The sequence below is a fragment of the Rhincodon typus genome, chromosome 25 (genome assembly GCF_021869965.1).
Source record: "Rhincodon typus isolate 14 chromosome 25, sRhiTyp1.1, whole genome shotgun sequence".
Classification (NCBI taxonomy): Eukaryota; Metazoa; Chordata; class Chondrichthyes; order Orectolobiformes; family Rhincodontidae; genus Rhincodon; species Rhincodon typus.
The window spans coordinates 41,148,482-41,161,036 of NC_063356.1; the positions used below are offsets into that span (position 1 = coordinate 41,148,482).

At 42.7% G+C, this 12,555-nt stretch overlaps 1 protein-coding gene across 3 annotated transcripts in view; it reads right to left on the minus strand.

The window, feature by feature from the left end:
* Window positions 1-671: 671 nt before the first annotated feature.
* LOC109911707 (sodium-coupled monocarboxylate transporter 1-like) overlaps window positions 672-12,555 on the minus strand; it is a 76,204-nt gene continuing 64,320 nt past the window's right edge. For 2 of the 3 annotated variants that reach the window (XM_048612019.1, XM_048612017.1), the window contains exons 12-15: window positions 11,580-11,782; window positions 6,468-6,571; window positions 4,290-4,384; window positions 672-1,117 (exon numbers count right to left, since the gene is read on the minus strand). In XM_048612019.1, the coding sequence (XP_048467976.1) occupies window positions 992-1,117; window positions 4,290-4,384; window positions 6,468-6,571; window positions 11,580-11,782 (528 nt within the window). In that variant the 3' untranslated portion in view covers window positions 672-991. Of the gene's footprint in view, window positions 1,118-4,289; window positions 4,385-6,467; window positions 6,572-8,479; window positions 8,698-11,579; window positions 11,783-12,555 lie in introns of those variants that run through there. The other variant, XM_048612018.1, reaches the window with a different exon arrangement.

Sequence of the window (12,555 nt, forward strand, 5' to 3'; positions counted from 1 at the left end):
GCCTGGGATGGGAGTGAGGGATGAGGTATGGGGGCAGGTGTAGCACTTCCTGCGGTTGCAGGGAAAAGTGCCGGGTGTGGTGGGGCTGGAGGGGAGTGTGGAGCGGACAAGAGAGTCACGGAGAGAGTGGAATGTTAGATCAGCCATGATCCTATTGAATGGTGAAGCAGACTCGAGAGGCTGAATGACTTAGTGCTGTTCCTATTTCTTACGGCCCCTGATCAAACTAATTACATGTATAGACATTGAGAATAGTCTAAAATTAAGATTTTTTAAAACTCCAAGAACATTAATGGGCTAATAACCACTAATAGGCATTTTAGAAGTGTTTAGATGTAAATGCTTAATTAGTTCTAAAATTCTGTTGGATTGCACTGATTAGCAGTTTACGTTAGCCAGTATGTAAGCTCGAGCAGAATTTTTAGTCAGATAGCCAATTGCTCACAAGACTGTAGCCCGAATATCTGTCATGTTGCCCTCATAAATATCTTTGCTGCTGAAACAGAGACATTAGAATAAAAAAAAACAGTGGATGCTAGAAGTCAGAAACAAAAACAGAAATTGCTGGGAAAAATCAGCAGGTCTGGCAGCATTTGTGAAAACAAAACAGAGTTAATGTTTCAGGTCAGATAAGAGGAAGTCACTAGACCTGAAATATTAACTCTGCTTTCTCTCCATAGATGCTGCCAGACCTCCTGAGTTCTCACTGACATTAGAATGTTTAAAGCTAATGTCTGGAAGAAGTTTGTAGAGCAGTTTCTGCTAGTTTGATTTGACTGGAAGTGCAATGAAAAAAATAAATCCATTTACACTGCAGTTTTGGAAAAGTAGTACTGGGAGGGGAGGGAAGAGGTCTGAATTATATATAGTCCAGTGGTCTTTGGAGCAATGTACAGGACAATTTTACACAGGCATAACCCATTGTGTTAGACATTTCCAAAGCCTGATGAATTGTTCACTGCACTTTTATCAAAGGAAGCCCACATGTCAACTATAAATATGTTGCAGATACAATATGATTCTGCTTCTCAGAATTGTTGAGCTCCTGGTCACTGAATGTGGGGTTGACCTTTCCTGTGTCAGCTGTTCCTTCCAGCTCCTCATTAGCAATGGTATTCTGTGGGTACAGAAAGGACAACATCAAGAGTCAATACAGCACACACATTTTCAATTCATAGTCTTTCAGAAGCAAATGTGCCATCTAGTTTTGTGTATGGGAATCTGACCTGTGAATATATACAGCTAGTAACATCCTTCAATTCTTCTCTCAACTGATCAACTGTGATGTCAACACAACTTTTTTTTTCAGTGAAGTTTTTGTGAAACATATATATATATTTCAGTTCAGGGCTCTTGTGGTGCAGTGGTTTTGTTCCTACATCAGTGTCTGGGTTCGAGTCTCACCTGTTGCAGTTTGCGTCACAGCATGTCTGAAACATTGTTTAAAAGTACCTTATTTCAGTGTGCAGAGCAACCTGCAGTACTGCTGACTGTCTTTGGGTGGCAGCACCAGAAATCATTCATTTGTGTTCTCAGTAGTTGGGTACATGGTGCTACTGCAGTTCCATCACATTCATTCTGGAGCCACGTCTTTTGTTCATTCTTAGGGTGTGAGTGTTCCTGGCGAGGACGGCATTTATTGCCCAGCCCTAATTTACCCAGAGTGTTGTTTATCCTTTTGGATTGCAGAACACCAGACACTTTATCCCATCCAGGAAACATATCAACATCTCAGATCACATGATAAATTTAAGTAAGGAAGATCCGTTGGCCTCTGCACTTGTATCAATTCAAATAGCCTACTAACCCAAACAATTTCCCATTATCAGGTCCTACTGTTTTACATTCCAGGTATTTTGTGTCAACAATCTCACCCAACATTTCATTTTACACCTGGAATGTTGTGTGTAGTTTTGGTCTCCTTTTTGAGGAAGGATGCTCTTGCTGTCGAGGGAGTCCAGCAAAAGTTTACCAGGCTGGTTCTGGGGATGGCAGGTCTGACATATGAGGAGCGATTGACTAGCTTGGGATTGTTTTTGCTGGAGTTCAGACAAATGAGGGGGGTGGGATCTCATACAGACTTATAAAATTCTAACAGGACTGGACAGGGTAGATGCAGGGAGGATGTTCTCAATGGTGGGTGTGTCAAGAACCAGGGGTCACAGTATGAGGATTTGGGTTAGATGATTTAGGACAGAGATGAGGAGATATTTATTCACCCAAAGAACGGTGATCCTATGGAATTCATTACCATAGAAGATTGGCTGTCTGGCAGAAAGCAGGGAGTTGGGTTAAAAGGATCTTTCACCACTTGGTGACAAGTGGTGTTCCTCAAGGGTCAGCGCTGGGGCCACAACTTTTCACTTTATATATTAATGATCTAGATGAAAGAACTGAGGGCATTCAGGCTAAGTTTACAGACAATACAAGATAGGTAGAGGGACAGGTAGTATTGAGGATGCGAGAAGGCTGCAGAAGGATTTGGATAGGTTATGAGAGTGGGCAAAGAAGTGGCAGATGAAGTACGTGAGAAAGTGTGAGGTCATGCACTTTGGTAAGAAGAATAGAGGTATGGACTATTTTCTAAATGGGGAGAAAATTCAGAAGTCTGAAGTGCAAAGAGACTTGGGGGTTCTAGTCCAGGATTCTCTCAAGGTAAACTTGTAGGTTGAGTCAGTAGTTAGGAAGGCAAATGCAACTTTGGCATTTATTTTGAGAGGACTTGAATATAAAAGCAGGGATGTGCTTCTGAGGCTTTATAAGGCTCTGATCAGGCCACATTTGGAGTATTGTGTGCAGTTTTGGGCCCCATATCTCAGGAAAGATGTACTGGCCCTGGAGCGGGTTCAGAGGAGGTTCACGAGAATTGTCCCAGGAATGAAAAGCTTAACATATGAGGAACATGTGATGACTCTGGGTCTATACTCGATGGAGTTTAGAAGGATGAGGGGTGATCTAATTGAAACTTACAAAATACCAAATGGCCTGGACAGAGTGGATGTTGGGAAGATGTTGCCATTAGTAGGAGAAACTAGGACCCAAAGGCACAGCCTTAGAGTAATGGGAAGGTCCTTTAGAACACAGATAAGGAGAAACTTCTTCAGCCAGAGCGTGGTGAATCTATGGAATTCACTGCCACAAAAGGCTGTGGAGGCCAGGTCATTGAGTACATTTGAGACTGAGATAGATAGGTTCTTGATTATCAAGGGGATCAAGGGTTACGGGGAGAAAGTGGGAGAATGGGGTTGAGAAACTTAGCCATGATAGAATGACGGAGCAGACTCGATGGGCTGAATGGTCTAATTTTTGTCCCTACGTATTATTGTCTTATGGTCTTATAGTTGATGCCAAAACATGAATATATTCAAGAGGTGACTAGATATAGCACTTGGGATGGGATCAAAGGTTATGGGGATAAAGTGGGATAAGGCGATTGAGTTGGACAATCAGCCATGATTGTGAAGAATGGCGGAGCAGGCTTGAAGGGCTGAATGGCCTCCTCCTACTCCTAAATTCTATGTTTCTATGTTATGTTTCTATTTCTAGGCAGAAAAGCCAAGTTTTTCCAGACTTGTGGCTGTTCTCTAAATATCCTTGAGTATCTCTCAGCATGAGGCAGCAGATCTCTGGCCTGGGGCTGATTGTAGATAGGAAGTGGCTACCCCACTCGAGATTTGATTTGCTAGTGGAAGACATCAATTTTGCTTTGTTATTTTTGCTGATGGAGCACTCAGGAAAAGTAGCACTGGAATTGCTTTGAAGCCGCTCGCAGAATTCTGAACTGTGTCAATTGGAAAACCCTGTGTCCCTTATTGTGTACCTCAATACTCAGGCACAGAGATTTTCTGGCTTCCTGTTCAGCTGAGAAGGGACAAACTGAAACTTGTACAGCTGGGGTGATTTGTTGAGGATATCAGTCTTCAAAAATAAAGATCTTTTTAAACACAGGACTGACTGGAGAATTTTGCTTGAAAATTGGATTTAACACACCACCGGCAGAAGTATGGAGTATCTTGTTATTGTTTGCTATGAGGAGTATTATAAAGTAATTAGTAATTCACTCTATGTGTTAGTCTGTTCATTTACAGTATTGAAGTTATCTGTAATGCCCCATTCCCAGTCCTTCCTTGAATACCACTTCTGACTATGCTGTATTATGACTGGCGAAAAAGCAAGAGCACAATTATGTGAAACCAGTGACACTAAACATGAGAGAATTTCTAATTTGATTTAAAACATCCATGAAAGTGCAAAACAGTTTAAACTGTGCTGTGACTCTCATCAAGTACCTCTGAGTGAATACTTTTGTTGGCAAGGTAACTGAAGCATAGCATATCCCTGTATGTGACCAGGAGCTTCTTGTCCACTGTGTTCTTCATCCCTCCTGTGGGATTCAATAGCAGATTCAGTGCACATCAATCACAAACATCAAAAACAACCACTCTGAAAACTGACTGAGATTGGAGAAGTACGACATGACTTCTGGATTGCTTCTTCTCAGAGCAAACAGCTGATCACAGTCACCATCACTAATGGAGGCCAAACAGGGCCTCTGGCCATACTAATATCAAAATGACTGATCTTGGATGCTAAGCAAATTCAGGTCTGGTTAGTTCCTAGATGGGAAATTGCCTGGGAATATCAGGTGCAGTAGGCTTTAAAAGGCTCTTGTGGTACAATGCTAATGTTCCTACCTGGAGGCCTGGGTTCAATCCAGAGATCAAAAGCTCGTAGATCTGAAATAAACCTTTGCCCTTGATATCAGTTGCCACTAAATGTGGGGTTGTATTCAGTGGTTACTGACATCGATAGCAAAGGTTTATTTCAGATTTGTGAGACCCCCAGCCTCAGTGTGGATCCTAAAATTCATATCATTATGAGCCTGCTGCAAAGTGTAGATCCCAAGCTCATTCAACTATACCAAACCCTGGTTCGGTCCCATGTGGATTACTATGAGCAGATCTGGACACCACATATTAGGAAAGATATACAGGCTTTGGAGGAACTACAATTTAGGTTTTGAAGAATGATAAAGTGGTCTCCAGGGATTGTTAGGAGGAGAGATTATACAAAGTTGGCCTATTTTCTCTAGAACTTGGAAGGTTAAGGGGTGATCTAAACGTAGTCTTTAAGACATTAACAGGAAAAGATAGAATATATAAAGATAAATTATTTCCACTGGTTGGGAATCAGGCATAATATAAAATCTATGGCCAGACCACTTGGAAGAGATGTCAGGAAGCACTCCAATGCACAAAGGTTGGTAGATATTTGGAACTGCCTTCCATAAGTGGCAGTTGATGCGAGTTCAGTTGTTAATTTTAAATCTGAGGTTTATAAATTGTTGTTAAGCAAAGATGTTAAGGGATATGAGCCAAAAACAGGTATGTGGAGTTAAGTTACAGATCATCCATGATCATATTGAATGATGAAACAGGTTTGAGGGGCTGAATGGCCAATTCTTGCTGCTATGTTAATTCGCTTGGGGATCTACCATAAAGTGTGGATCCCCAAACTCATTCCTGTAAGGATGTGGTGCAAAGTGTAAGCTCTAAACCCCATTCACATAGGAATCTGTTGTAAGGTATTGATTCCAAACTCATTCCTGTGAAGATCTGCCTAAAATTGGGATCGCAAGCTCATTCCAATTTTGATCTGCTACAAAGTGTAGACTCGCAAATTCATTCCATAGGGATCTGCTCCAAAGTTTGGTTCCCCTAACTCATTGCCTTCAGGATCTACTGCAAAATGTGGATTCCCAAACCCATTCTCATAGGGATCTGCTACAAAGTGCAAATTCCCAAAATCATTGCCCCCAGGATCTGATGCAATGTGTGGATCCCCAAACTCATTCACACAGGGATCTTGTGCAAAAAACTCAGCCTCAAGGGGATCTGGTGCAAAGTGTGGATCCTTGTACTGATTTCTGTGGGGATTTACTGCAAAGTGCGGACTCCCAAACTCATTGTCATAGCAATCTGCTGCAAAGTTTGGTTCCCTAACTCATTTCTGTAGGGATCTGCTGCAAAGTGTGGATCCCCACACATGTTCCCATAGGGATCTAGTGCAAAGTTTGATTCCCCTAACTCATTCCCAGTGGATCTCCAAAATGTACTTCTGTAGTGATGTAGTCCAGAGGATAGACCCCAAATTCATTACCATTATCAATCTGCTGTAAAGTATAGACTCCCCAACACATTGCCATGGGGATATGCTGCTAAGTTTGCTTCCCTAACTCATTCCTATAGGGATCTGCTGCAAGGTGTGGATCCCGACAACTCATTCCTATTCATGATGGACGGTAGCTATATTTGGACAGAGCTGTGTCAGAGAACATCATTTGGCTCCAATGTGATTCATTTTTTATTGCACAGAAATTGATATCAATGTTTTCTTTGTTTCTTAAAAACAATGTTATCACCTGCCTTGCCTAATAAACTTTGACAAACTCAAGAAGAAGCACTAACCTGTGAGCAAACTGATAATGATACCAAGGATCAATGCAATCACAGTTCCTATTGGGCTCAAGTAAAGATACGAGATTGAATATAAAGTGTCTGCAATTACTGGCCTGAAATTGAAAAAGAGAACACACTTTAAGATTGCTGTTGACATATGATAAAGACCACATTGTGTTATGCTGTGAAATGCACTGAATAGACTGTGTTAGTAAAGGGGAACTCGGTAAGAATGAGGAGAGTAATTGGTCCATTTGCTGTTGCTTGAAAGTTGGGTTTAAATCCCAGCCAACCTGGTGAGATAGAAACTTATCTTCATCCTGTCCACACATGGGTTAGGTATGGACATTTTCACCCTATAACACTGCTCATGACTAAATTGGTAGCCTCAGAAGAAATAACTTTTTTGTAAACTGAAAATGTTACTGGTAAGGTGAAATCTTGTGTTCTGAAGGCGGAGCTTTTGATACTACCAGTTTAGGTATAATAATTCACTTTCAGACTCTACAGATCCTGTCCACTATCTATAAGAGACAGGTCAGGAATGTGATGTAATATCCTCATTTGACTGGCAGGTTCAGAAACGTTCAGGCATCCAAGCATGATCCAAGAAAAAGCAGTCTGCTTGATTTGCATCCCATCCACCATCTTCAATGTTCACTGCCTTGCCAATGACACAGTGGCTGTTGTATCATGTGCACATTTCAGCAACTTGCCAAGGCTCCTTGCTAAATTTTTGATTTCTTCCACCTAGAAAAACAATGGCTGCAGATGAATGGGAACACTATCACCTGCAGGTTCCCCTTTAAACCACACTCCATCTTGACTTGGAACTATACTGCTATTCTTTCAGTTTCTCTGGGTCAAAATCATGGAACTCCCATCCTAACATCAATGTGGGTGTTCTTCCATCATGTTTTCGCATCAAGTTATATTTATATAAGTATTGGGTGAATTGTAAGGAAGAAATTTCAGACCTTTAAGCCTAAGCAATTAATGGCACAACCACCAATCGTGGATTGTTTTTAAATCAGGAATGCTCAAAAGGCCAAATTTAGTGCAGTGTATTGCAAGGCTGGATAAAATGACACAGTTAAAGAAGTGTGAGGCCACAGAGAGAGTTATAAATAAGTAAGAGAATTTTAAACTTCCATTTGTCTGACTGGGAGCTAGTGCAGGTCAGTGAGCAGGGGGATGATAAGTAAATGGGAGGTGACATCAGTTGAGAAACAGGCAACAGGGTTTTGAATGACTTCAGGTTAACAGAGGGTAAAATGTGGGAGACTAGCCAGAATTCTATTGGAATAAAGGAGTCTAGTGTGATTCAGCAGCAAGTGAGAGAGCTGATTTTGCATGAGGTTAAGAATTAACAATATGTTGATATTGTGAGGTGTTGATATATGATCAGAAGCACATTTGTGACCAAAGGCACCACACGGACCACAGTAATTCGGGAAAGTGACTCACCACCAACTTATCAAGAACATGGGTATGGGTAATAAATACTGGCCTAACCAGGAACGCTCCCATCCCATACATGAATAATAAAAGTTTGAGAGATTGTTCTGATATTGACACTAATAGCACTCAACTCTCTAATGTTGCTGCTTTGCAGAAGAGGGGTGCGAGAGATGAGGATCCCAAAACAGGTAGTCAGCATTATCAGAGGAGCGAACAAGTGAGGACCCTGAGACAGGCAGTCAGCAAGAGCTGGTAAGCTGAGAACCCAGAAGCAGATAGACTGATGGCAAACCTGTGTGGGTCTCTGGAGCAGTGGCAGTTAGGATAAAGGTGACAGCAAAAGCAGAGAAGTTCCAGAAGCAGATAGACCAGTAGCAGAACTGCTTCAACAAAACTAGAGTGTGATGTCTCAGGAGACTGAGTAGGTCATTGATGAGTATTTCTGTCTTGTCTGTTATGACAGGTCTTAACTCAATATCCATGAATACAGCTTAAAACATTACAGAGATAATTTATAATTCAGAATTTCAAAAATAAATTTATTTAACAGAGGGGTTCTGCTTGTTTAACGTAAACAAGAATAATATTTCTCTAGTCTAGTTTAGTCAGAGTAAAAGTAAGTTAGAAGCATGGGTCCGTAGTCTGTTTAGGTAAGATGTGTCTTGGAAGCTCAGGCCCTTGATTTGCTCTTCCTGCACTGGAAATCCTGGATGCTTCTGGTGGTCTGGATGACTAAGTGTGTAGGAGGTCCATCTGTCTGGAGAACTTGATTTGGCAGCTGGAAGATTACTGTTTATCCATGAGACTAAGAGGTTTGTTGATAGCATGTTTCTGAGGTATTTCCTGCGCACAAAAAACAGGATAAACCCAACCTGGCCACATGCTGCATCATCAGTCTAATCTCGATCATTAGTAGGGTGATGGAAGGTGTCATCAACAGTTTTGTGAAGTAGCACATGCTCTTGTTTAGCAATAACCTGCTCACTCATGTTCAGTTTGGGTTCCATCAAGCACTCAGCTCCTAACCTGTTTACAAACATGAACACCAAAGGTGAGGTGAAAGTGACTGCCCTTAACTCCAGGACTGCATTTGACTGAGTATGGTATCAAGGACCCTGGGCAAAACGAGACTCAATGGGAATGGAGAGAAAACTTACCTGGTGTGAAGGAAGATGGCTATGGTTGTTGGAAGTTAGTCATTTCAGTTCCAGAACATTTCTGCAGGAGTTCCTCAGAATCGTTACTGGTCCCAGGACACTGAGAGACCTTCTCTACTCTTTGTCCTTCTATTAACACTATTAAGATTGTGCAAAGGAGCTGAAATTGGGCTGGGACCTAAAGCTGCCTTCCTGCATAGACAAGATAAGGCAGCAACAGAATTGGTGCTTTGACCAAGGACAGTGGCTGCTAAACTGAATTAGTGACACCATGCGGTGAAGCTGAGGCCCACCAGAGAGCTCCAAGCCTGAGTCAAAAGTTGGTGATATTTTTCCTCCTTAATTTTATACCTTTCCTTGCCCTCACCTCTACTCTTTGATAATGGGGAACCTCTATGTCAGTGGGTACCATTCACCAGCATTCCCAGTCTCTCCAGCATCCTGTCCCTCCTCCTGAGTGTGTGAAGTGGCCCCAGTCATGAGAGCCTGTCTGTGATATGAAAATAAAGCAATCTCCACCTGATATTTGAGAGATTGTAGTGTTAGATCACACAGGTGAAGGTAGATGGCACTTATGCAGGCACAGTGGTGAAAGGGTCCAACAAATGTCCTGGCAATTCTGTTGTATTGGTGAACTGCTCAAGGAGCGTAAGGAAGTAAGAAAACTTATTGACAATTCTCTGTGTACCAGGTGCCAAATGTACAGGCAAGATTTGTTGATATTTCTTTCTATTCATTTCGTGGGATGTGGGTGTCGCTGGCTCAGCATTTCTTGCCCATCCCTAGTTGCCCTTAAGTAGGTGGTGGTGAGCTGCCTTCTTGAACCGTTTCATTCCTCCTGCTGTGGGTTGACCCACAATACTATTAGGGAGTGAATTCCAGGATTTTGACCCAGTGACAGTGAAGGAACGGCAATATATTTCCAAGTCAGGATGGTGAGTGACTTGGAGAGAACTTGGAGGTGGTGGTGTTCCCATATATCTGGTCCCCTTGTCCTTCTAGATGGAAGTAGTCGTGGATTTGGAAGGTGCTGTCTGAGGATCTTTGGTGAATTTCAGCAGAGCATCTTGGAGATAGTACACACTGCTGCTACTAAGCATCAGTGGTGGAGGGAGTGAATGTTTGTTGGTGTTCTGCCAATCAAGTGGGCTGCTTTGTCCTGGATGGTGTCAAGTTTCTTGAGTGTTGTTGGAGCCGCACTCATCCAGGCAAGTGGGGAGTATTCCATCACACTCCTGACTTGTGCCTTGTAGATGGTGGACAGGCTTTGAGGAGTCAGGAAATGAGTTACACACCACAGTATTCCCAGCTTCTGGCCTGCTGTTGTCGCCACTCTGTTAATGTGGTGAGTCCAGTTGAGTTTCTGGTCAATGGTAACCTCCAGGATGTTGATAGTGGGGTATTCAGTGATGGTAACACCATTGAATGTCAAGGGGCAGTGGTTAGATTGTCTCTTATTGGTGATGGTCATGGCCTGGCATTTGTGTGGCGCGAATGTCATTTGCCACTTGTCAGCCCAAGTCTGGATATTGTCCAGATCTTGCTGCATGTGAACATGGACTGCTTCAGTGTCTGAGGAGTCATGAATGGTGCTGAATGTTGCACAATCATCAGCGAACATCCCCACCTCTGACCTTATGATGGAGGGAAGGTCATTGATGAAGCAGCTGAAGATGGTTGGTCCTAGGACACTACCCTGAGGAACTCCTGCAGAGATGTCCTGGAGCTGAGATCATTGACTTCCAACAACTACGACCATCTTCCTATGTGTCAGGTATGAGTCCAATCACCGGAGCACTTGCCCCCTGATACCCATTGATTCCAGTTTTGCTAGCGCTCCTTAATGCCACACTTGGTCGAATGCAGCCTTGATGTCAAGGCCTGTCACTCTCACCTCACCTCTGGAATTCAGCTCTTTTGTCCATGTTTGAACCAAGGCTGTAATGAGATCAGGAGCTGAGTGACCCTGGTGGAACCCAAACTGGGCGTCACTGAGCAGGTTATTGCTGAGCAGGTGCTGCTTGATAGCACTGTTGATGACACCTCCCATCACTTTACTGATGATCGAGAGGAGACTGATGGGGCGGTAATTGGCCGGGTTGGATTTGTCCAGCTTTTTATGTACAGGACATACTTAGGCAATTTTCCACATTATTGGATAGATGCCACTGTTGTAACTGTACTGGAACAGCTTGGCTAAGGGAGCGGCAAGTTCTGGAGCACAAGTCTTCAGTACTATTGCTGGAATGTTGTCAGGGCCCATAGCTTTTGCAGTATCCAGTGTCTCCATTTTGCATAACTTATCCAGTTGTTACTTTAAGAATAACTGAGAGACATTAATAAAGAGAAAGGGGAATATCTAACACAAGGAGACAGAAAGAAAAATTGGTAAAGGTAATTTAACAAAATTATATAACTTCTACATCAGAACCAGACTATTCCACTTAAGGAACATGAATACTCATAAACACTTTGTTCAAGGTTGCATTCCTTCTCACTTTACCTGGAAGTCACCTCTGTAGCTTGGCTTATTGTTGTCCAGGGGCTTCCTGTCACTGGTTCTGGAGTGTCAGTGATGTTGAAGAAACATCCCGCTGTGCTGAGGGGTAATGGTCGGGTTTGATCAGGTAGTGGCTGATAAACTTGCCCACCGATTCCTATCCACAGTGTCAGTAGGAAACTGATGGCAAGGCCAGACAGTGCACCCTGCGAGCAGATAGACAGTCATCAGGTCAGTGATAATGTTTAATACCAGCATTGTAAAACAATAACAAACTCAGCCATCAGGTTCCACCTTGAGACTAGCACTCACCCTGGTCCCTCATGTTGCTCCTTGAGACAAGACTTGTGATCTTAGGGTTTTATCCCACACCCTCAAAATAAATTCCAAATTCCATCTAAACCCAAAGGAAGCCAAAAATTTGCAAAATTCATCTTCAACTTGGATCTGAAGTTGGAAAGATTCAATTAATTTTGCCTAGAATTTTCCATAACAATATAGATACTATGAATCGGAAAAGCTTCTCCTGTAACCTTGACCATAGCATTTGACAGTGTTAGACCCAGTCCATTTTGTACATCACGCTCCTAGTGGAGTGGTGGAGGCTTTGATGGGTTTATTAAGCAGAAGCGGTGTAGACTTTCTCGGGGGCCAGACAGGTCTTAGAGGCCTAGTCAAGACAAGATTTAGGTGCCTCAATAGTCCAGATAGTGCTTTCAGTCTGCCTCAGCAAGGATGACAGATTGTGGTTGTCCGCTGCACCTTGGTGTTGCAGAGAGGGAGAATCTGGCTGTGGATGAAATCCAGGACTGTGAGCTTTCCTTTGATAAAGAAAGTTCTAAGGAAGCTGAACAGGAGCCTCAGTATCCATATCATTTGCTGTGCACTCAGAGTCCAACAAGCTTTTGGTGCTAGGGACATTCAAGGGCTGTCATCCTGAATTGTATCAAGCCAGCCATTGGGTCCAAACATCTTTGTT